This window comes from Spermophilus citellus (genome assembly GCF_964194105.1).
Source record: "Spermophilus citellus genome assembly, chromosome: 9".
Taxonomy (NCBI): domain Eukaryota; kingdom Metazoa; phylum Chordata; class Mammalia; order Rodentia; family Sciuridae; genus Spermophilus; species Spermophilus citellus.
Genome location: NC_138191.1, coordinates 110217862 through 110241926, shown reverse-complemented (window position 1 = coordinate 110241926; position 24065 = coordinate 110217862). Strand labels below are relative to the sequence as shown.

The 24065-nt window shown below is 38.4% G+C and overlaps 1 protein-coding gene across 17 annotated transcripts in view; it reads left to right on the top strand.

Moving 5' to 3' along the window:
• The window catches only part of MACF1 (microtubule actin crosslinking factor 1), a gene marked incomplete at its 5' end in the record, with an annotated part of 350743 nt that overhangs the window by 125721 nt on the left and 200957 nt on the right, over positions 1–24065 (top strand). For 13 of the 17 annotated variants that reach the window (XR_014023452.1, XR_014023453.1, XM_081305391.1 and 10 more), the window contains 5 exons: positions 1622–1683; positions 14192–14281; positions 15697–15792; positions 17982–18059; positions 20114–20206. Coding sequence is in view for 15 of the 17 variants with exons in the window: in XM_081305391.1 (XP_081161517.1) it covers positions 1622–1683; positions 14192–14281; positions 15697–15792; positions 17982–18059; positions 20114–20206 (419 nt within the window). The remainder of the gene's footprint in view (positions 1–1621; positions 1684–14191; positions 14282–15696; positions 15793–17981; positions 18060–20113; positions 20207–24065) is intronic. The other 4 variants (XM_081305387.1, XM_081305386.1, XM_081305394.1 and 1 more) reach the window with 1 other exon arrangement.

The window sequence follows — 24065 nt, the reverse complement described above, 5'->3', positions numbered from 1 at the left end:
CTAGGGAATCTGTAAGAAGAGAATGACTGGGCAGTAGGGAGAAAGAACCTCGCTAAAGTTTGTGTGAATAACCAGTAAACCAGATTTATATACTGCTGCAGATTTCTTCTGAAATGTTCTCTGACTTGGGAAAGAAATGAAAGAATCAAGCAATGGCGGTAATTCAAGTTTGAAGGTTGTTATCATGAACGTGAGAGCTCCTGGTGAGAGCAGCTTTGAGTGGCTAGCCATGCTGTCTAGCACAGACTGGATAACCACAGAAGTTTTCAGTGAAGGGTAGAGTAAGGATGGAGTGACTGAAGTTGAGAACGGGGGAATAAGAGATTGATAAAGGCGACTGCTGCTTAATAGTTATGTTTGGAGAAGGAATAAGGCTTAGAGCATGGCAGTGTGGTGGCTGGATGTGAATTACAGATCAAATTCAGTGTAACCATGTATGCTTGGATGCATTGTCAGCCTGTGTGTGATGTTTATATGGAAATAAAAAATGTGAAACAAGTTGTCAAGGAAGGTTAAGGTGGATTTCCTGTATAGAAGGGGATGGGCAAGAGGAAGTGACCAATGACACCAAGGGTGATTTGAACAAGATGGTATAGGGGATGGTGTGAGTTTCAAATAAGTAGAAAAGGAACAGGGCTAATGGCTCAGTGTTCTGAAAGTGGCTCTGGGGAATTGGGGTGGGAGAAAATGAGTCCTTAGCAGGACAGCCTCTGTGGAGCAGTCATTGTCAAATATTGACAGTCATATTTTTATTAAAGAGGTGAAAAAATGAGAAAGGGGGAGTTTGCCTCTGTAAGACTTATGAGAAGAGTCAACATAATCAGAGAAATGATAAATTATGATATAATGGTGTATTAAGAATTGTAATGCAAAAATAAATAAGTATTACCCCCCCCCTCCAAAAAAAAAGAAGAAAGGGAGGGAAGAGATGGGCAAGGAAAAGTTGGCTGCTTGTAGTGGTTGGTGAGGGAAGTGGAATGGAGGAAGTACTGGGGTAGGGGAGAGAGGCAGTTCAGCCTTGCTCAGGCAGATTGATGTATGACAAGGAAGATTTTTTTTTTTTTTGTACTGGGGATCGAGCTCAGGAGCACTTAACCACTGAGCCACTTCACCACTGAGCCGCATCCCCAGCCCTTCTTTGTATTTCATTTACAGACAGGGTCTCACTAAGCTGTTAAGTGCCTTGCTAAGTTGCTGAGGCTGGCTTTGAACTTGTGATCCTTCTGCCTCAGCCTCCTGAGTCGCTGGGATTACAGGCATGCGCCCCCAAACCTGGCTGAAGAGTAAGATTTAACCACTGCAGTGTAATATCCCACCCCACCCCTTCTTTTGGTGGTATTCACAGCTTTGGCCTTCTGGGACTTATTGAGGAAATCAGGGAATCATTCTGTTCCCTGCTCAAGTGGATTTTGAGATAAGTGATTCTGTCTAAAATCAATAACATGGTCAGGACCAAAGAGGAAGGCCAAGCATTCCTAACAAGAAGGCACCATCTCATGGTTCTGTGGGTAAAGTCAACTCTCTTATGTGGTCCTGGAAGAACCAGAGTGTGAGCAAAGCAGGGGTGTGAGAACTTGTTGATTGCATGGTACTAAATCAGTGTCTTTTGTTTGCTTTGCAGATGAGCGGGACCGGGTTCAGAAGAAAACATTCACCAAATGGGTCAATAAGCACTTGATGAAGGTAGGACTCCATGTCTGTATGCTGCCTTAGCACCTCAAACTGTTCTTGAGCTGCATCTATCTTTCTCTCAGATGATTCAGATTGCTCACTGTGTGCTTGGGTCCATGAAGATTCACATGTGACAGACTAACTCCCTCCTGCCCTCCCTCCCTCCATCACCCACCCTCCTTGTCCCCTCCCGCCTTCCCTCCCTCTCTTACTCCCTTCCTCCTCCTTAGTCATAACAGTGTGAGAACAGTAGCATTACATGCTATTAACTCAGAAGACTGTGATGGAGGATACCAGGTGATGATTCCTGGGATTCTAAGAACACTTTGCTCCTAACTTTAAAAATTATTTTATAAACCCTTTTCTTTATTTTTAAAGCTGATTACTATGTAAGGGTGGGACAGAAGGGACTTTGTTTTCTCTCTAAAGTATATAAATCTTAAATGTTCCATTGATGGATTTTTATAAGAATTTTACCACCCTGTAAATCAAGATGTAGAACATTCCCAGAATGACTAGAGTTGAGAAGATTTTATTATTAAAATCAAGGCAGAGGGCTGGGGTTGTGGCTCAGTGGTAAAGAGCTTACCTAGCACATATGAGGCACTGGGTTCAATGCTCAGCACCACATAAAAATAAACAAACAAATAAATAAATAAACAAAGTTATAAAAAAAATCAAGGCAGAGACACTGTGGTGGCAGTAGGATCTGAAAATAAAATTTGTGAGTTCTAATAATTCCCACTGCTGGGAAGGGTCAGAAGTGATCTCTTAATTGCCAAATCTAGTGGCCTAATTTTATCTTCCTCTTATTTGATTTCTCTTTAGCACTGGACACTGTTGTCTATCCCTTGAAACCTTCTCTTATATATTGACTTCTAGGACATTGCTTTTTCCTGAATTTCCTCCTCCCTGTGTGAATGCCTTTTTTCTGCTTCTTTCACTGGCTTTCTTCATCTCTGACTTCCATTTGCTGTTCCCCAGAGTCCTAACTTTGACCATTTTCTTGTTTTGTTCTCTATATTCTTAAGCAGTCTCATCTGTTTTAGTCATAGGGATATTTTGATTGCTGGAATGCAAAGAAGCACAAGTCAAAGTGGATATAGGATGATCTCTTAGAGTCTGATGTCTAGATGCAATGGGACTTTATGAAACCAAAATTTGCCGGCAGCTCCTCTCTGTCTCTTTTTGGGGGTCCCCTGCATTCATTTCTCTCACTGCTCATTTGTGGTGAGCTGTGATAAGATACATCCCTGAAGTGGCATGGTCCTAAAGGCACAAACAGAAAATCTGATTGGTTGGGGGTTTCTTTTCCTCTTTGGGTCAGTGGTCCTCCTGTAGTTCAGTAAACTCTGGCCCAGGAGATGGTTACATACACTTGTTTAGTGGGCCCTGAAAATAAAAGTCTTTAGACTTTAGTTTCAAACTAAAAGACCTGGATAAAGAGGCAACTAGAGAGCCTTTTCCTGTATTCTTGTCCAATCCAAAGACGTGTGTTTCTCACAGTGTACTTGACACATGCATCTGGATGTTACTCAGGCATACCCTATATTTGACACATCCTAAATTGTTAAATATTTTCATTCATGTACCTAGATTCCCAAGTTAGGAATGCAGAATCATATTTGATTTAATACTGTCAATAATCTCTCCCTTTTTGCCAAATCTAATTACCATCAACTTGGAAAGATTGCTTACATTGTCTTTTCTTCTCCATATTCATCACCTCTGCTCTTGTCCAGGGCTTCTTTATCTCTTGTCTTGACTATCATAATAGTTTTCTAACTAAGTGTTCTATAATGATACTAGTAGTAATAATTTATAGAGGGCTTCCTGCAAGTTAGACTTTTTTGTTTTTGGTACCAGGGATTGAACTCAGGGGCACTTAACCACTGAGCCACATCCCCAGCCCTATTTTGTATTTTATTTAGAGACAGGGTCTCACTGAGTTGCTTAATGCCTTGCTGTTGCTGAGGATGGCTTTGAACTCGTGATCCTCCTACCTCAGCCTCCCAAGCTGCTGGGATTACAGGTGTGCACCACCGCGCCCAGCTCAAATCCGATATTTTATACCAAGTCCTTTATGTGAATTATCTCATTTAATACTTCAGTGACCTTCTTCTATAGGTTCTATTAACATCCCCCCTTTTATCTGTGAGGAAAGTGAGGTTGAATACAACTTATTTAAGGCCATGCTGCTAGACAGAGGCACACTGAAATTTACAATTCACACAGCCCAAAGTCTGTAACATGTGTTCTTAACCTGCAATGCCTGGCTCTGCCTACCTTCCCAGGCTCATAGTGCCAAATTCCCCTCATTCCTTAAGCTTTTGCTGAACTATGTGGCATGCTGTTTTATGGCTCTGTATCTTTGTTCGGCTTCTCTCTGCTTGGAATACATTTCCAAAGTCTATTCTAACCGTATAACACTAACTTAACACCTCCTCAAATAGTTTGGTGACCCTACATGTGGGATCTACTACCCTTTTCTTTGTATACTTATGCATGTTCCTTATGTACCTCTGTTATAGCTTTTTTTTTCCCCCTTTAATGGTGCTAGGGATTGAACCCAGGGCCTTATACATGCTAGGCAAGCACTCAACCAATTGAGCTATATCTCCAGCCCCTGTTATAGCTTTTTATATACATTATATCTTTTTGCCAGATTGTAATCGGAAGGCACACATTATATCTTATTTTTATAGTTTCAGGACAAAGAAGGAGGAGAAAGAGGGGAAAAATGTCTGTTCCCCTCTGTAAATTGCTTCAGTGGCTACCAGTTGCCTCTAGTTGATGGTACTTAACTCTGTTACTATGCAGAACTCTTCACAACCTGTTTCCCACCTACCTATTCAGTTTTATTTCCAAGTAGATTCCCCTGTGTAGCCTGTGCTCTAGCCAAAGGGACAATTCAATGCTCCTTAAACCTTATGTACTTTCACACCTCTTTGTTTATTTCTCTCTCCTTAGAATTCACTTACCAGCCTCTCCTGCTGGCCATTGCCCATTTACCCTTTAAGGATAAGCTCCAGTATAACCTTCCAGAGACTCTGACTTCCATCTCTTAGCCTATTTTAATTGCAATTCCATCTCTGTTCCATGGCATTTGAAGAAATGCTTGTGTGTTCGCCTATCCATCTCCTCTTTTAGAGTGCTTATGGAGGGTTGGGGCAGTATTATACTATTTTCTCTGTCAAGTACTAGGCTATGAGAAGTACCCAGTAATTATTTGTTGACTTGAATAAATAACATTTTGGTAGTACAATGGATCTGACTTGATCCTTCAATAATCCCAAAGAAGATAAAAATATTGCCATAATACATATACCTGTATTCCCAGCAGTTTAGTAGGCTGAGGCAGGAGGATCTTGAATTCCAAGCTACCCTCAGCAACTTAGTGAGGCCCTAAGCAACTTAGTGAGACTCTGTCTCAGAATAAAAAGAGCTGGAGATGTGGTGTAGTGGTTAAGCACCCCTGGGTTCAATTCATATATATATATATATATATATATATGAGAGTGTGTGTGTGTGAGAGAGTGAGAGAGAGATATATACATGTGAAAACAGTATAAAATACTTTTATTTATAGTATACACACACACACACACACGATAAAAGTATTTTATACTCTCAGTTTTCACAACTAAGGAGAGTGAGAATTAGCGAAGTGAAGTGACTTTTCCAAGATCATACAACTAGTGAGGTGTGGAGCTAAAGCTCAATCATGAATCTTCCAATCAGAATCAAAATCAATAAGTCATTCTACTAAACATTCCCCCACTTAACTCTCCTTTCATACCTAACAATTGGAAGAACTGAACTGATCCTGCCTTAAGCTTGTTCCCTAAACATTGTAGTTGAATTCAAATGCTCTGACTTCCTGCTGCTCATTTGTAGCTGGTGCTGCCTGTTGGGCCTCTGCCTCAGTGCTGTGTGTTGACAGGAGGCCCTGGGAAAGGAAAAGCTGGAGGAACACATCATAGCTTTGTTAGAAATTGGAGGCCAGCCAGAGCTTTACTTAAACCCTTGGCTATTTTTCATCTCTTCTCAGGCTGGCAGCCTTACAATTCCAATAATATTTTTTCATTTGGGGAATTTTAGAAAGAGGTTCACTGCTAATCAGAATCATTGCTCTAAGTTGGAATTCTTTGAATTAAGGAACTGAGAATTAAAGATCAAGATCTGTTTTTTGCAACTTAGGCATCCCTTGCTTGGCTGTCTAGGTATACCTAAATTAATGTTGTGTTTGGCAGAGAGACCAATGTAAGGTTAAAACCAATTAAGCCCCCCAAGTTCTAGATTTAGTTGATCTGGAATCTCTTGAGTTTCTAAATATCCCTTTGGGAAACACCACATTGTGTTCTGGAATAAGTAAATAACTCTTTAATAATTGACAACAGACTTGATTCATTCTTAAAAAAGATTTGTTAAGGATAGAAGCAACTGAAATATATAACAATCTAATTAAGAATGCAAGCCCACAAACCTAAGAATTCTGTTTATCATGGCAGAATCATTAAAAAGAAAAATCTAGAGTTCTAATGAGCTCTTTTAAAGTTATCTGTACTATATTTCTAGGGCCTGGTAGCTGATAAAGAGTGTCTTTAGAGAATGTTAAAAAAAAAAAGTTCAAATATGTGCTTCTCAGGAGGAGGAGAAATGCTTTCTCTGATTAGTTCCTGTTGACTTAAGGGGTTAGTATTTGTAAAGGAAAGGCCAATATTTAACCTAGCAGATGGAATAATCTTTGCATTTTTATTCATATATATATAATCTAGAAAGCACTAGCCTTCCTGGAATTTCAGTTAGAATTCTAGATACACCACCAGAAGTTTTTAAACTCCAAATACTCACTGCAGTTTCCAACTGTTCTCTGTGTATTGTAGGTTTTAGTTGAACAGATGGTAACACTAATGAGTCCACGCACTGTTTGCTGTGCAGCCTCTGCCATGGCCACACAGGGTAGTTCACCAATCCCCAAACACTGTATGGACTTTTGCAGCTCTTAGCTTCTTCATGTCAGTGGGAAATGTCAGAAGACCTTGGTAACAGAGTTTAATCAAAGCAACTGACAAAGGGTGCTGGTTCGAGGTTGAGAAAAGGAGGGTTGCTTTTGCTTCCTAAGTGTGGCCCTATGGTGGTGATTCCTGGCTGTCTCTCTGCCTGACTCTGATTATTCAGGGCTTGGTTTTACTCTAAATGCACCTAAACCCCCACCAAAAGTTTGCTCCTTCATTTGGATTTGAGCTTTACTCTGGATTCTCTATTCACTACACCCTAGTGCCTGCCTTTTAAGTAAAGCTACTTAAAAGCTACTCTCCTGTATTTTAGAATCATCCTCATCCTCAGGGAATCCTCTATTAATATTGTTGACTGATATTATCAGTAGAGTCTAAAATTTAGGGAATTCTCAAAACAGATGATAGAATTCTTATCTGCTAAGAGCATTACCCTTCACTCCCCTTCTCACTCTGCTCATTCCAGTAGGGATTCCTGGCTTCCACTCTGCTCCTTCCAGTTGAGCCCAGATCTTCTCAGAGTGGAAAGTCTAGGGCAGCTATAGTCTGTTTTTTAGTGTTAGACTTTTTGTCAAAGAGAAATGTGGCTGTTGAATCCATGTGGAATTCCCCTCTTACAGTTGAGAGACTTATCAATTCATGGAAGCATCAAAGCTATCAGGGTAGCATCATTTCCCCCTGTATCTTTTAGTAATTGCAGATGAGGGTAAAAAACATTCTTTCTCTTCGTAACTTTCTTCTCTGACCTATGTGTTGCACTCAACATAGTTTGGGTCAAGGAAATTGAGCTGCTTGTGTTTCCTTCTAATACATAGTCTTAGAGGAAAGGCTTTCTGAATCAAGTTTTCTGTGGATATCAAAGAATGCTATATCACAATCCTTGGTTATTTTCTTTTGTTGAAGGATTTTTTTTTTTTTTTACTGTTTAATGTTGTTGATAATATGTCATTTTGACCCATCAAGCATAGAAGCCTTGTAGAGGGAAAAAGCACAACTGGGAATAAGGAGATAGTTTCTTGGACTCAATTCTTGACACTTCTGCACTAAACGATCTTACACAAGTTACTTAACTTCTTTAGGCAATGATTTTCTCATATGTAAACCAAGTGCATTAGAGCTAAGTAATCTTTAAAGTCTCCTTGGGCTCAGATTCTTATTTCAAGAACTTAAGTGTAATTTATTCCTTTTGTTAAAGCCATCTAGAAACTAAGGGAATTGAGTTTTCCTTGCTTATTGATATATGGGGATTGGGATTGATTGGCCTAGGTTAGGATAGACTTGGTCTCTCAAAATTTGACTGTCCGGGGCTGCAGTTGTAACTCAGTGGTAGATTACTTGCCTCGCATGTGTGAGGTACTGGGTTTGATGCTTGGCACCACATAAAAATAAATAAAATAAAAAGTATTATGTTCATCTATGACTGGAATTTTGTTTTAAATTTTTGATCATCCACTATTTTTTTTTGTACCAGGGATTGAACCCAGGGGTGTTTAAAACTAAATCACATCCCCAGCTCCACCCCTTTTTGGAAACAGGGTCTCACTAAATTGCTTAGGACCTTGCTAAGTTGCTGAGGCTGGCTTTTAACTTGTGATCCTCCTGCCTGAGCTCCCAAGACACTGGGATTATAAGCATCTGCCACCATGCCTGCTGATCATCAACTAATTTTTGAAATAACTTTATTGAGATTTAATTAATGTCATATAAGCCACCCATTGAAAATATGCTATTGAGTAACATTTAGTATAGTAACATAGTTGTACAAACATCACCACAATCATTTTTACAACATTTTGTCACCCCCAAAGAAACCCTGTTCCCCCTAGCCATTACCTCTAGTCTCCCTATAGGCTCTGCTTACTTGTAGGCACACCAATCTACTTTGTGTCCCTATAGATTTGCCTGTTCTGGATATCCCATAAAAATGGAGTCATATAATATGTGATCCTTTGTAACTGACTTCTTCTGAGCTACATTCCCAGCACTTTGAATTTTTTATTTTTGAGACAGGGTCTTGTTAAATTGCCAAGGCCGGCCTTGAACTTGTAATCCTCCTATAACAGTGTTCTAAGTCACTGGCACAGGTGTGTGCCACTGCACCTTTTTTTTTTTTGTTTGTTTGTTTGTTTAAATAACTGACTTCTTTCACTTAGCAAATGTTTTTAAGGTTCATCCATGTTGTAGCATGTATCAGTATTTCATTTCTCTTTGTTGCTGAATATTCTTCTTGGCTGTTAATGCTCCTGTGAACATTGATTTACAAGTTTTTGTCTGGACTCATATTTAGTTCTCTCAAGTAATATACCTAGAATAGAATTACTAGACCATATGGTAGCCTGTGTTTAGCCTTTTGAGGAACCAAAGCAGCTGTACCATTTCACATTCTGCAAGAAGTGTGTGAGGGTTCCAGTTTGTCTACATCCTCACTAACCCTACTGTATGTCTTTTTTATTCTAGCCATCCCAGTAGGTGTTATCTTTGTGGTTTTGATTTATACTTTATTTATGGCTAATGATACTGATCATATTTTTATGTATTTATTAGTCATGTGTAGTTGGAGACATTCACTAATTTTAATAGCAATTCTCTCTCTCTCTCTCTCGCTTCACAGTGCTAGAGATTGAACCAAGGGCTTTGTGCACACTAGGCAAAGTGGTCTACCACTGAGCTACATTCTTAGCCCTTAACAGTGACTTTCTTGGGAAGTACAAACAGGGAAGGTCTTGAATAGTTAAAAGTTTTCACTTCTCTTATTTGTTGACAGAAGAACTTGATTATATTTATATTGATGCTTCTTAAGCACTTTTCGCTTCACTTGGTGTCTGACTCTAAAACTTACGATACCTAGTCTCCTGGATTTTCTTTTAAGAGATTTGTGGAAAACCTTAGAGGCACGTATACATGTGTAGAGGGAGGGACTTTAGACATGTATTAAGTTATTTGGGCCATTCAATAGCTGTATGGTTTTGGGATGTTAATCGAACCGTCTAAAACTCATCTTTGCATTTAAAAAATTGCTGACATAGAAGCATCAGTAAGTATGAGCTGGTTCTGTACCTTTCTCTGGGTAGAACTGGGTCCAGTATGCTTTGGAAACAGAATACTGTTCCCTGTTTTTGTACATTCTCCAGGAATAATGTCTCTCCATATTCCCCTCCCTCATCATCTCTGTACCTTTCTGTTTTTTTTCATAAACATTTGGTTATTACAGTCAAAGATTGAGAGACATAATAAACTAGTATTCACCTAAATTTCTTATGATGTGTTTGAATTTTGCTATTACAGTTGTAAAACAAAACTGAAATTTTTTTTAGAAGGAGTTATTGAGAACTTGATGTGAAATTAACTTTACATTTAAAGGTGCCTCCTTTTTCTTTTTAGTACCTGGTGGTGTTTCACTTTCTAGTGGTAACATGGTGCTACTTGGTTTTTAAGCCCTATGTAAGTTATTTAAATAATTATTCAATGCTCACTCCCAAGTTTTATACCATATTAAGGTCTTACCTATCAAAACCAAATTTGTCTTCCTCTCTGCCCCCCATTTATATAGAGCTTTTTCAAAATAAGCAAAAACAAAAATAAAACAAAAAACCTTAAACACTGCAGGGGAATCCAGGAAAGGTGGCACACACCTATAGTCCCAGCTACTTGGGAGGCTAAAGCAGGAGGATTCGATGAGCCCAGGAGTTTGAAACCAGCCTGGGAAGCATAGTGAGATCCCATCTTCCAAAAACAAGCAGAGGAATCACATATATCACATAGTGTACTGGTTCCCTTGAGTAATGAAAAGAAACAAGATTGTACAATTCATGGCTTCAGGTATATGTGTATGTTGTTTATTGCAATAATACCTAACAAGGATGGTGAAATTTGTTTAAAAAAAATTCCTTATTTGACTTAGTTGTCTCTTCTCTTCTTAACCTTTAATATCAAGCATTTAATATTTTCTCACTTTTTAGAACCTATCACTCATTTATTTATAAAATTATTTCCATTGTACCATTCTCTTATTTTCATAAAAAAGGAAAGTTTTTTAAAAGTTAGAGTTTTACAGTTATATATAGTAGTTGGGTTCATCCCAATGAATTCATACATGCATGGAATTTGATTTCCTTTCATGATACACCCCCCAATCTCCTTCCCCTTTCCCATTCTCCTTCTGCTGTACCAGACTGTCTTGCTCATCTATTAATTTATATTTGATTTTTTTCTTTTGGGTTACACATGATAGTAGAGTCTATTCTTTCTATTTTTGCATTGAGATGAAGTTCCCTGTCATATATTTATATGTGCATTAACATGACAAAAGGAAACTTTCTTACTTATTTGTGGGAACATTAAACAATCACTTCTTAGTCTTCATCCTCTTTTTTTTTTTTAGAGAAAGTGAGAGAGGAGAGAGAGAGAGAGAGAGAGAGAGAGAGAAATTTTTTTAATATTTATTTTTTATTTTTATTTATTTATTTTTTTAAAGAGAGAGTGAGAGAGGAGAGAGAATTTTTAATATTTATTTTTTAGTTCTCAGCGGACACAACATCTTTGTTGGTATGTGGTGCTGTGAGGATCGAACCCGGGCCGCACGCATGCCAGGCGAGCGCGCTACCGCTTGGGCCACTTCCCCAGCCCCAGTCTTCATCCTCTTTGACCTCTGCTTTTGCATTTAGTACTGCCAGTCATCCATGCCTTGATTACATTTTTCCTTCTACCTCCTTCCCTGCTCCTGTTGTCCACCTCCCTCCCTTTGTTGATTGCTTTTCCATCTCCTACCTTCTAATTCTGTGTATTCCCTAGGGCTCATTCCTTAGTGCTATGCTCTTCTTTCTTGACCCTAACCCAGAAAACCCAACATTTCCCAACTGTAGCTAGCCCTCTGTGCATATGACTCTAAACTTATTGACTCAGATTGAATTCTGGGTATTTCTAGCTGCTTCAAGAATATTTCCAGGGCTGGGGCTGTAGCTCAATGGCAGAGCACTTGCCTAGCATGTGTGAGGCACTGGGTTCGATCCTCAGCACCCCATAAAAAAAATAAAATAAAGACATGCTGTTCATTTGCAACTATAAAAAAATAAAAAGAAAAAATAACATTTCCATTTTTAGCTCCTTCACTGTCATTTTGAATTCCACATATTTGAAATTGAACTTCTCAAATCAGCTCTCCTTTCAACCCTCATGACTGCTTATTTCTGTTAGTGATGCACTATACTTGTTCTACACTGAAAGCTTGAAACATTGAACCCAATTGAGGGAGGATATTGAAAACTTTGAGCCAAATATTAAATTTTTAGCAATTTTGTAAGTTGGTTGCTAAACACAGCCATTATTAAAATTAAATCTATAAACTTACATTTAAATTATGTTTAAAATAAAAGTAATAAATGCTCAAAGCTCTTCACTTCATAATTATTTTACTGCACATTGTTTTTTCTGTTTTCTATGCTCTTGAGATTAATTATGTCTATTGTATCTCTGTGATAGAAATAGTATATAAAGGTGTGCTACCATACATTTCTTCTCAATGTCTTACCTTGAAATTGGTTGTGATGGGAGTATTTATACCATGGAAATCAGCAAATGCTGAAAGCTGAGCTAGGTATCTAGTCTAGTTCATTGTCTAGACTTAAGAAAGTGATGGAGAAAGTGTTATATTGCAGGTTAAACTTAACAGTGTTCATGTCTAGAGCTAATACAACATTCTTTCACTATTTGAAAACTATGATTCAATTCATCATGAACTATTTTCTCCAGCTGAATAATCTACCTGTGACCTTCTTCTTCCTTTACACACAACACATACTATGTATTTCCACTTTTCTACCTAGTCTTGTGTATTTTTCCATCTTTTTACCAAAATATTGGCTAATCCTCTAAGTTCCATCTCATCCAGGAAGTTTTCCCAGATTTTCCAGCCTTTGTTTTTTCCAATTCCTATTCTGCTTGAGTGCTACATTGAATATCATAATTGGGAAGTAATTAGTGGGATATAGTGGTGCATGCCTGTAATCCCAGCTACTTAGGAGGCTGAGGCAGGAGGATTGCAATCTTGAAGCCATCCTCTGCAGCCTAGTGAGACCCTGTCTCAAAATTAAAAATAAAACAGGCTAGGAAGGTAGCTCAGAGGAATAGTATTTGCAGTTTCCTGAGTTCAAGCCCTAGTGCCACCAAAACAGAAGAAAGAACTATAGTTTTCCATTGAAATGTAAAATCCCAAATCCCAGCCTGTGCTTGAAAAATTATAGTAACTAGAAATCCATTACTTCTGAAAGTAGCCTTTTCTATTGTCTAGAAAATTACTTATGTTAAAAAGTATATTCATCCCATTTTCACTAGTCCTGTGATTCTGTATTGTGAGCATCACTTGGTGAGTTGTTGCTAGACTTGTAAAGAATCAAGTCTTACTTAGCTTACAGCTTAATGACCAAGATTCTCAGAGCCCAGCTTCTTCAGTTTATTCTGCAAAATGGGGTAATAAATGAATTTCACAAGGCAGTAGTGTGAATTCAATAAGTAAAACTTGATTGTGGCTGATCATAAAGCGTAGTAGTTAATGGCAAAGACTCTAAAATCAGAGAACCTAAACTGAGGCCAGTTTTCCCACTTGGTGACCTTGGGAAAGTTATTTAACTTTTTTGTATCTTGTTTCTTCATGTCTAAAATAGGCATAATAATAATAATAATAATAATAATAATAATAATAATAATAATACCTTACAGATGTGTGGGATAGTTAACACATAAAATATTTATTAAAAATTAAATCTATAAACTTACATTTAAATTATGTTTAAAATAAAACAGCCACACCTTTCTCCAAAGTGAGATCTGTTTTTCTATAGTCTTAGTTATAAAATTGTAATTAAATTTTCCTACAAGGAAAATAATTCCCAAATTCACTATTAGAAGCATTTAGTAAGAGAGGGGTTAAATTTGAGGTACATCCCATGAAACATTGGACCTAGCATTTACTTTCTTTTCCAGCACTTGGAAAGATTTTCCTGACACCAACTGGACTCATCTGTCCTTCATTAGCCATCTGATTACATTTTGACCCATAATAATTCCTGAGATATTTGTGGATAATTAAGACTTCCCATTTCTTTTTTTTTTAATATTTTATTTTTTCATTGTAGATGGACACAATATCTTTATTTTATTTTTATATGGTGCTGAGGATTGAACCTAGGGCCCTGAACATGCTAGGCAAGCGCTCTACAGCTGAGCCACAACCCCAGCTCGACTTCCCATTTCTTTATCCATACTTTGTAGAATACTTTTCAATGTTGCTTAGTGTACGTAATAATTTTGGCTTCAATTTAAAACACACATACACATCTTTGGTAGCATTTCATATGTATTTTACCTCAACTGAGAATTCTGAGTTTTATTTTTGCTTCCAGTTTCAAAATTTTTAATTTGTATTTACCTAGAACCAGAGATTCTGAGGTGGATAATAAAATGATTCCAGATCAAATAACAGTCAGTCTGTTCACTTTCTTTCACAGGTCCGCAAGCACATCAATGATTTGTATGAGGACCTTCGGGATGGCCATAACCTGATTTCTCTGTTGGAGGTACTCTCAGGCATCAAACTGGTGAGCTTCTCCTTTCTTGTTGAGGGCTGGGCAGTGGCCCAGGTGTTTGGAGTTTTTTTTTTTTTTTTTTTTTTTCCAGTTTATCTCACTTTCTCCCTTGGATGATTCATTGAGTCTCACAGATAGGGAGAGGTGCTGAAGTTGATGTCTGAGCATAGCCCTGGAGAGCAGCTCGTTTGGGCTTCTTGGATAATTAAATATGGCTGCCTTCTCCCAAACTGTTTTAAATATAGCTTGTGGGAAACACCTTCCTGTGTGAAGGCAGATCCTGACTGCTGATCATTCTTACACTTGCTTTATTTTTGAGGGCTCAGAATAACTCACTTGTGGGCTCATTGTTTCATATATTTGGGCCTAATGGAAGCAAGTGCTCCCAGGTGGCTCACATTCTTTTTCTAGTGTCATAGACAATGCAGTTTTTATTTGGATAAGCCCAGGGTTGAATATTGGAAACATCTGTTGGTAAAGAGAACCGAAGAGTGCCCAGTTCTAGTAGTCTGTGAATCTCACCCATTCACTGTCTTTGGTGATTTCTTAGTCATTGTTATGTTTAAAGAATAGACTTTGGCACATTAGATTTTACTGCTTCAGTGATATTTAGCTCCTTCTAGGATTGGGGCTTGGCTTCCCTTGGTCTTTTGTTTTGGTTTCCTTTTTTTTTTTTTTTTTTTGCCTGTATTGCATTTTTTAAATTATTGTTTATCAATTTATCTATTTATTGAAGTATTGAGGATTGAATTCAGGACCTCGTTCATGCTAGGCAAGTGCTGTACCATAGGGCTACACCCCACCCCAATTTTATATTTTTAGTGGCCAAAATTGATAGAGGCTTTTATTGGCATAGTTTGCACATGTAATTCTGGTTCTCTTTTGGCCCTCATTTGCAAGTCTAATTAGTAATCAAAATTTCATTTACACTGTGATGGACTTTATTCTTCACTTAAAATTAAATTTTGGACAATAGGCTGGTATATTTGATGAATTTATAGTGGATTTTATTGGGAAGTGGTCCCCTTTGGTAGCATTGCTTACAAAACAGATTAAAAAACTCCAATCTAATTTCTTTTCCTAATCTTTGAAAATTTACAATTATTTGTGGATATTCATTAGATATCATCTTTTCACCAAAACCCATCCAGATATCTCTTTCACTGTAATTCTCATTGTTTCTTTCTCCCTTATTGAGAGAGTAGATGACAATGGAGAATTGAAGATGTGTTTTAACTTAAGGAATGTTTGGTGTACCAGCTCTGATCTTGATTTGGTTTTGTATCTCTTTTGATGGTGGGGGAGGGTATTTTTTTTTTAATTTATTTTTACCTTTTTTTTTTAAATGTTGCGTTTATTTCCATTTCATCTTTGTGTTGTGAATTTCCTGTTCCTTTGTGTGTCTTTGCCTTGGTTGGTGGTCAAAGGAGCCAGCAGGGCTGAAGACCCTCCGTCTGGTGAGCATGCCCTCCTGGCGCCATACAAACAGCGAGGAGCAGGAGGAGGAAGATGATGATGATGTAGTAGGTCCTCCTGGGGGTGCTAGCATCCCAGCTGGCACTGCTGGCACTGCAGGGCCATCAGAGAGTCTGAGGTTCTCTAGGTCTCCAAATAGCTCAGTCACCACTTGCTGCCTTCTCTTTCCACTTGGGAATTTGGATCCCAAAGAAAGTGGCTGAAACTAATTATGCCTCTTGCCACTGTTAGGTGATCCTGGAGTGGGAATTGTTTTGCTTAGCTGAGAATGGTTGGCACAAAAAGAATCCTGGTGTTTGCAGGTGTCAAGTCCCTCTGTGACCTGGAGACCCATAGCTTTCTGATGGCCTGTGTTGTCTGAATACACATTGCAGTCCAAATTGTGAAAAGTTTAGTTGACAGCATGACAGTTAATTAATTGCTCTCAGCTCCAGTCTAGACTAACTGGTACTGTCTTTCCACCTCTCTGGCCTCTAGGTTCTCACCATACACCATTCCATTTGTTTTCAAAACAGCCTGTTGTTTGCAAACTCACTGCATGGACATATTCTGGCCTTGGTCAATAATATCTTAGTTGCTGTAGAGGACAGAGATTTAACTTGCATGTTCTGAGACTACTTGTTTTGAGTGGAAGATACATTAGAAGTCAAGATTAGAATGTGTAGGAGAAGGTTTTTTTTTTCCTCATAGATCCCAAATAATAACCCATAATCTTTCTCTAGAAATAGGGATTAGACAATATCCCAGTTCCCTGTCCTCTTAAAAGTCATATTTTGACTTCATTTATCTCTCTTTCCCATTCCTCAGAATCTTGTTTTGCAATGTCTGTCATGTTTTAAGCTGTCTGCATAATTAGTTTAGCTGAAGTGACTAAGAAAAGGTTCTTGCTAAAAAGGTGTTTCTTAAACCTTTGACTTAATAAGTTATTCTATTGCCCAGAGAGGCCTCTGCATCTCTGTAGGTTATGCTATTTGGGGAATGTTGCTTGGAAGTGTTGGAGGGTGCCTAGAGAGATACTTCAATCTTTATCTTCCCTTTTTGCAAAAGGAAACCTGGGGCAACATTCCCTCTAGGCAGATACTCAGCAAGAGCCATCTTATATTTTTTTCAGCCTTTAATTAATACCAATTTGATATTTACAGATGAACTAGGAATTACCTAGTAATTTTTAATCCTACTTTTAGTAAAATAAAAGCAACATTGGGAAGAGAGCAAAATAAAATGTTCATTGGCAGATAGCCATTCCTGCACTACTCATTGGCAAACAGACTTTATTTATTTACTGTCCATAGGTAATAATTGATCCAGAGGTACCAGGTGGAGAGGACTTCTCTCCCTGGGCTGTATGACATATAAGATTGAGTACAGAAAATAACTTTCTTTGGGTTAATTATGTGGAATAACCCTCACCATCAAGATTTTATTTGTTCTGGTTATTTCATGCTGGAGTGAAGAGTGGTTTCCCTCCAGTGAGACCCATCACTCTGGGAAATTGGTTACATCCTGATTTTTGTCTCCTATTTTGAATTTTTTTTTAAGAGAGAGAGAGAATTTTTTAATATTTATTTTTTAGTTTTCGGTGGACACAACATCTTTATTTTATTTTTATGTAGTGCTGAGGATCGAACCCAGCGCCCCACGCATGCCAGGCAAGTGTGCTATGGCTTGAGCCACATCCCCAGCCCCTATTTTGAATTTTTTAAAAAACGTTTTTTTTGAGGATGTATAATGCCTCATTGCTTATAGTTAAGACATTGACTCACTCCAGTCAAGCTCCTTTGGCCAGGTTTGTAGTAAGGTTGGCTCCATCCACTACTGTGCAGTATGCAGTTAGGCCTTCTGTCTTTTCCCTTCAGGGTTTAACTGTGATTTTGGGAGCCACAGAGCTACAGTCTTTGTTCCCATTAACTTCACATACAGTGTCAAGCTGTGGCATATATGACCATGGAAGAACCTATAGAGAAGCTGCAGCACTGATTCAGCATTAGTGGTCAAATAGGATTGTGTGTTTGTGAGGTGCATAGTGGTGCACAATGCATTTGGAGTGGGGTTGGGGCACATAAAGCCTGGTGAAACACACACAGGTTCTGCTTTTAAGGGTGCTTTAATGTAATCCTCCCACACCTGGCTTCAGCCATGAGGAATTCTTGAGTGATCTTTTATTCCTTGAAATGAAAGAGAAAGGAGTATGTGTAGGTAAATTGGTAAAATTAACATCCCTTTTCTTTATTTGCAGCCCCGGGAGAAGGGCAGGATGCGTTTTCACAGGCTACAAAATGTGCAGATTGCCCTGGACTTCCTAAAGCAGCGACAGGTAAGACCATCTCATGCTTTTCCTATTCTGCTGGGGAAAGTTGACATTGTATCTGAATTAAGAATGTTTGCATGCCACTAGTAAAAATGACAAATCTGACTGAGCCAATTCTGAGTCTTAACTTGCAGATTAGCAATTTTATTGTGGTTGAATAAATTATTCAGAAATCGTTATATAAAACTTGTGACCTTCTTGAGAGGGACAGTGTTCGTGAACAAGAATACTAAAGATGGAACCCTGTGGGCCCACCATAATTGGGCCTCAAAATGAAGATGAAACTCAACCCAGCAAAGAAGATGGGAAAAAATGTGTAGCATCACAAAATACTACATTGTCATGAAAATAGAACAAGGGAACGGCCTGAATGCTACATCAGGCCTGAGATAAAGTCTTGGCTGTTACTCAGTGGTGGCTTAAAAAAATGGTTTTAATAAAGTACAAAATTATAGCATACCTAGGAGGGACAAAGAAGTTTTTTTCCTTTCCTAGAAAAGGAAGACAACATACTTTGAGATATAAGAGGAGAAGCCAGTGAAGAGCATAAGATTGAAAATGAAGGTGAAGAGATGAAGTCATAGAATATTAGCTGTAGGGGTACCTTATAGATCTACTTGTCAGTTTATTCATGTAATAGATAATGAGATTGAGATCTGGACAGCTGAATGACCTGCCCCAAACCATACCATTTAGAGCAGACTTTAATTGGTAGTTCTCCTGACATGTGGGCTAGTGCATCTCCCCTGTCCATGCTGGGTTCTGCATACCTTCCTTCCTCCCATTGTTTCCTAATTGATGGAACCAAGTTCAGAAATTGAGGGATGAGAACCAGAACAGCTGTAAGGCGTGATTAACATTGGAAAGAAAAGAAAAGTGACTCTTGTTCTTAGATGTAGGGAGGACAGAAAAAGGGATGAAAATACAGAGATGGCTTGTGGTGGGGAGAAAGGTGAATGAGGGAGCCAGAGGATTCATCTCCTTAGAGTAAGCTGTATGTAAGAGATTTTTTTGGTAAAGCTGGGGTTGCCAAGCAACAGCAAGGGTCAACATGACATTAAATAGTTTGCATATTTTTGGAGTCAACTCATTTTTGTTAGACTTACCAGCAGTTCTTCTTAATTTGGGAAATTGCCTTTCTGCATGCTTCCACAGTAATTTCTAAAATAACATTTATCACTTTATTGTTATTTCTCTCTCCCAATGAACTTTGTGAGGGCAGGAAACATGATTTTATTGAACATTGTAATTTTAGCATTCATCATAATGAATAGTCCCTAATTGACATTTAATAAAGTATTTGTTGAAAATAATAAATTAAAAGTAGTAGAAATGGAGGTTGCTGAAGCATTTAGGGCACTAGCAGAAGCAGCTTTGAAATGTCTATGTGTGGGGTTAGAGGAGTCCTGAGGGGCCTTAATGGACAAAGTAAGAAGAATTGATTAGTGTGGGGTGCGGTGGCACATGCCTGTAATCCCAGCAGTTTGGGAGGCTGAGGCAGGTGGATCTCGAGTTCAAAGCCAACCTTAGCAAAAGTGCAGCACTGTCTCTAAATAAAATACAAAATAGGGCTGGGGATGTGGCTTAGTGGTCGAGTGCTCCCGAGTTCAATCCCCAGTACACCCCCTCTCCCCACCAAAAAATAAGCTAAATATATACCATATGACCCAGTATTCCTACTCCCCGGAACTTGCCTTACAGAAATGAAACCATATGTTCCCACAAAATCTTGTATGTGAATGTTGGAGCTTTATTCATAATTACCCCAAACTGGAAACAACCCATAGTCCTTCAGTGGATGAATAAGCACATGATAGTATGTCTATACAATGGAATACTTTAGGAGTACAACAGGGTTTAACTACAAAGCAGGGGCAGCACAAGGGACTTTTGGGAGGCATAATAGAACTGTTTTGTGTAGTGGTTACATGAATCTGCATATGTGTTAACTCATAGAATCTTGTACCAAAAAATAAATTAACTATATGTCAATAATGAAAATATGTAAAAATAAAATCAAAAAGTCTCAGCTCTGAGACTGACTTTTCTTTCTTTTTCAGGTGAAACTAGTGAATATTCGCAATGATGACATCACAGATGGCAATCCCAAACTGACTCTGGGCCTGATCTGGACCATTATTTTGCACTTCCAGGTAGAGTTTGTGAAGTTTGGGGTTCCTGTTGCTTGGTTTGGACACAGCCTAGAAAGTTGCACTACCTTCTGAGGCAGAATGGAGGTGTCCTTCTCTGTGGGTAGGAGTTGGAAGGAGAATTAAGATTGGCTTGGAGACAAGCTTTACCCTAGAATTTTCTAATTATTTGCATGATGACGTGGAGGAATTTTTCACCAATTTATGGTTTGGCCTATCCTTGGCAGTCTGATTATTAGAAGTCTATTTGTTCAGCTAAGTGTAAAAAAAAAAAAATTAAGGGATTCAGAGTATGAGGTGGGGAGAGATGTTGGTTTTATACTTTATTTATTTATTTTTTTGTAGTTGTAGATGGACAGAATGCCTTTATTTTTATGTGGTGCTGAGGATCGAACCCAGTGCCTCATGTATGCTAGGCAAGCACTCTGCCACTAAGCTACAGCCCCAGCCCCTTGATACTTTAGAGAAGTGGCACAGAGGTGCCTAATCCTGCTTGGATATAGACTTTTCATTATCTCTAATGATCTTTGAACAAATCTGGTTAAATGTAGCACCTTAGTAGCTAGGTTTGTATATGTGCTTGTAAGCACAGCCTCATAGTACATCCACAAACAGTGGTCATTTGGCCTTCCTGTTGCTCTTCCATCCTAAAATGAGAAATCCTTTTAAAGTCTGAGTTGCTGCTGGAAAAGAAAGCTCAGTTGTTTTTTTGTTTTTTGTTTTTTAAAGAACATCACTATTTTTATAAACAGACTTCTTTTAAGTTACTCTAAGCCTGACTAATCAAAGTAATTTCTCAGAAAGTTCTCCAATACCCCAATTGCTACACACTAAGGTGATGGATTAAAGGGAGCACTCCTTCAGTAGTTGGGAAAAGGCTAGTGAATAATTTAAGGTACTGACTCCCAACAGTGAGGCCAATGTGACCCCCTATTTAGAGAGTTACTGCCACCTTCTGGTTGAAGGCAGAACAGCAGGTGTCTCAATCCCTAAGACGCTAAAGAAAATTCTGAGAACAGTTTTGTTTCTTGGGGTTCTGGTTTGGAGCCAGTGCTATCACTCTTCAGCATGGTTAGGGTTAGGAATGTGTGAATGTATTTTTATGGAATCACAGGGTGTCTTCAGGCAGGCTTTACGTATATGCAGAACCAGGAAGATGAAGTTGGTGAATGTGCCCTGGCAGGATGGGAACACAAATTTTATTGGGCTTTCATGGAGGACTAGAGTTACCCCCTTGGATTTCTTTTCTGTTTGTTTGTTTGCTACTGGGATTAAATCAAAGGGCATTTTGCTGAGCTACATCCACAGTCCGTCCGTCCGTCTGTCTGTCTGTCTATTTATTTATTTGCAGGGACTTGCTAAGTTGCCCAGGCTAGCCTCAAACTTGCAATCCTGCCTCAGCCTCCCAAGTTGCTAGAATTATATGCATGTGCCACCATACCTGGCACTCTCTTGGAATTCTTTTTTTTTTCTTTCTTTTTCAAAAGGACATTTCTTTTTCTTTCTTTTTATTTTAAAGACATTTATTTTTTATTTATTTTTATGTGGTGCTGAGGGTTGAACCTAGTGTCTCACATGTGCCAGGCAAATGCTCTACTACTGAGCTACTGCCCCAGCCCCCTCCCTTGGAATTCTTTGTTGTTGTTGTTCTAATTAGTTACACATGACACTAGGATGCATTTTGACACATTATTCATAATAGAATATAACTTCTCATTCTTCTGGTTGTACATGATATAGAGTTACTCTGGTGGTGTAATCATATATGCACATAGGGTAATAATGTCCATTTCATTCTACTTCTCCCTTACCCCTTCCCCTCCTTTTACTCCTTCTGTCTAATCCAAGGTACATCTATTTCTCCCTACCTCATCTCCCCATTGTGAATTAGCATTCTCATATCAGAGGAAAACATTCGACCTTTAGTTCTTTTTTTTTTAACTTGTTTTAATTAGTTACACAAGACAGTACAATGACCTTGACATATCTGTACCTGAGTACACAGGTTGCAGAATCACATTGGTCATGCATTCACATATGTACACACAGTAATAATAATGTCTGTTTCATTCTACTTCCATCTTTAGTTCTTTGTGATTGGCTTATTTCATTAAGCATAATTTTCTTCAGCTGCATCCATTTATTGGCAAATGCCACAATCTCATTCTTCTTTAAAACTGAATAATATTTCATTGTGTATATATAACACATTTTTTTATCCATTCATCTGTTAAAGGGTACCTAGGTTGGTTCATAGTTTAGCTATTGTGAATTGAGCTACTATAAACATTGATGTGGCTGTCACTGAAGTATGGAATGGAACCACCATTTGACCCAGTTATCCCACTCCCTTGGAATTCTTATCAATAGAGGAGAGTTTTTTAAATTAATTTTTTTTCTTTTGGCCATACTGGGCATGAACCCAGAATGCTCTACCACTGAGCTATGGTGCCAACACTTTAAAAATTTTTTTACTTTGAGATAGGGTCTCACTGAATTGCCAAGGCTGGCCTCAAACTCCATCCTTCTGCCTCAGACTCCTGAGTTGCTGGGTTTCAGGGGTGTGTCACCACACCTGGTGTGAGGAGGTTTTTTTTTTTTTGTTTGTTTGTTTATTGGCCATAAACCTGCCCTCACTGTGAGTAACCAAGTTATTCTCCTACCCATGAGGTGATATCCACTGTATTTCTGTTAACCCTGATGACAACTAAGTGCCCATAGAATGAATGCTGAATCAGTTAATTACAACTTTTCTGTGGCAGAGAGGTGGGAGTAGTGGTGTGTTTTTTTTCCTAAACAGCTCCATCAGTAAATTTTTTTTCTCTCTCTCATTAAAAATTTTGTTATGGGGCTGGTATGGTATATCTCTGTGGTAGAATGCTTGCCCAGCATGCTCCAGTCCCTGGGGTCAATCCCTAGCACCACCAAGGAAAAATAATGGCTATGAAAAAATTCAAACATTCGTAAAACTGGAGGAATTAGTTTTACAAAGAATTACCATGGGGGCTGGAGATGTGGCTCAAGCGGTAGCGCGCTGGCCTGGCATGCGTGCGGCCCGGGTTCGATCCTCAGCACCACATACCAACAAAGATGTTGTGTCCGCCAAAAACTAAAAAAAAAATAAATATTAAAATTCTCTCTCTCTCTCTCTCTCTCTCTCTCTCTCTCTCTCTCTATCCCTCTCTCTCTCACTCTATCTTTAAAAAAAAAAAGAATTACCATGTATCACTGACCTAGCTCAATAATTATTAACTCATAGTAATTAAGTATTATTTCATCTAAATCCTGATCCATTTCTCAAATCTCAGCTGGTTATTTTGAAGAAAATCCCAGACCTCACATAATTTCATCTGTAAATATTTTAGTGTGTATCTGAAAGAAACAGACTCTTTATCTAAGCAATATCATACCCTAAAAATTAATACTTTCATAAAATTATCAAATATTCAGATATTCCTAATTGCCTCTTTAAAAAAATTAGTTTTGGGTTTGGATCAGAATCGGAACACAGTTTATCTGTTGTGTTATATTTTTCTCCTTTTCCCCCTTACAGAGTTAAAGAAATAAGGTCTATGTCTTAGAAGGTTTATTAAGATCTGTGAGATATCTCCTAAAACCGCCCTCCATCCATTCCTGTGTTGTAATTCCCAGAAAATGGTGGTTTACTGTAGCCCCAGTTCCTAGTTTCCAGGTTAAATTTATTTGCAAGGCTGTGGTATGTTGTGCTTTTGTGAGTGCTGTCAGGTTGCTCATTGTTGCATATCAGAATGTATATAATATCTCTTGTCTTTTTTTTGGGGGGGGATGTTAAGATTGGTAACTAGGTTCAGGTGTTATTAATCGGATCCATTCATCGTATGTT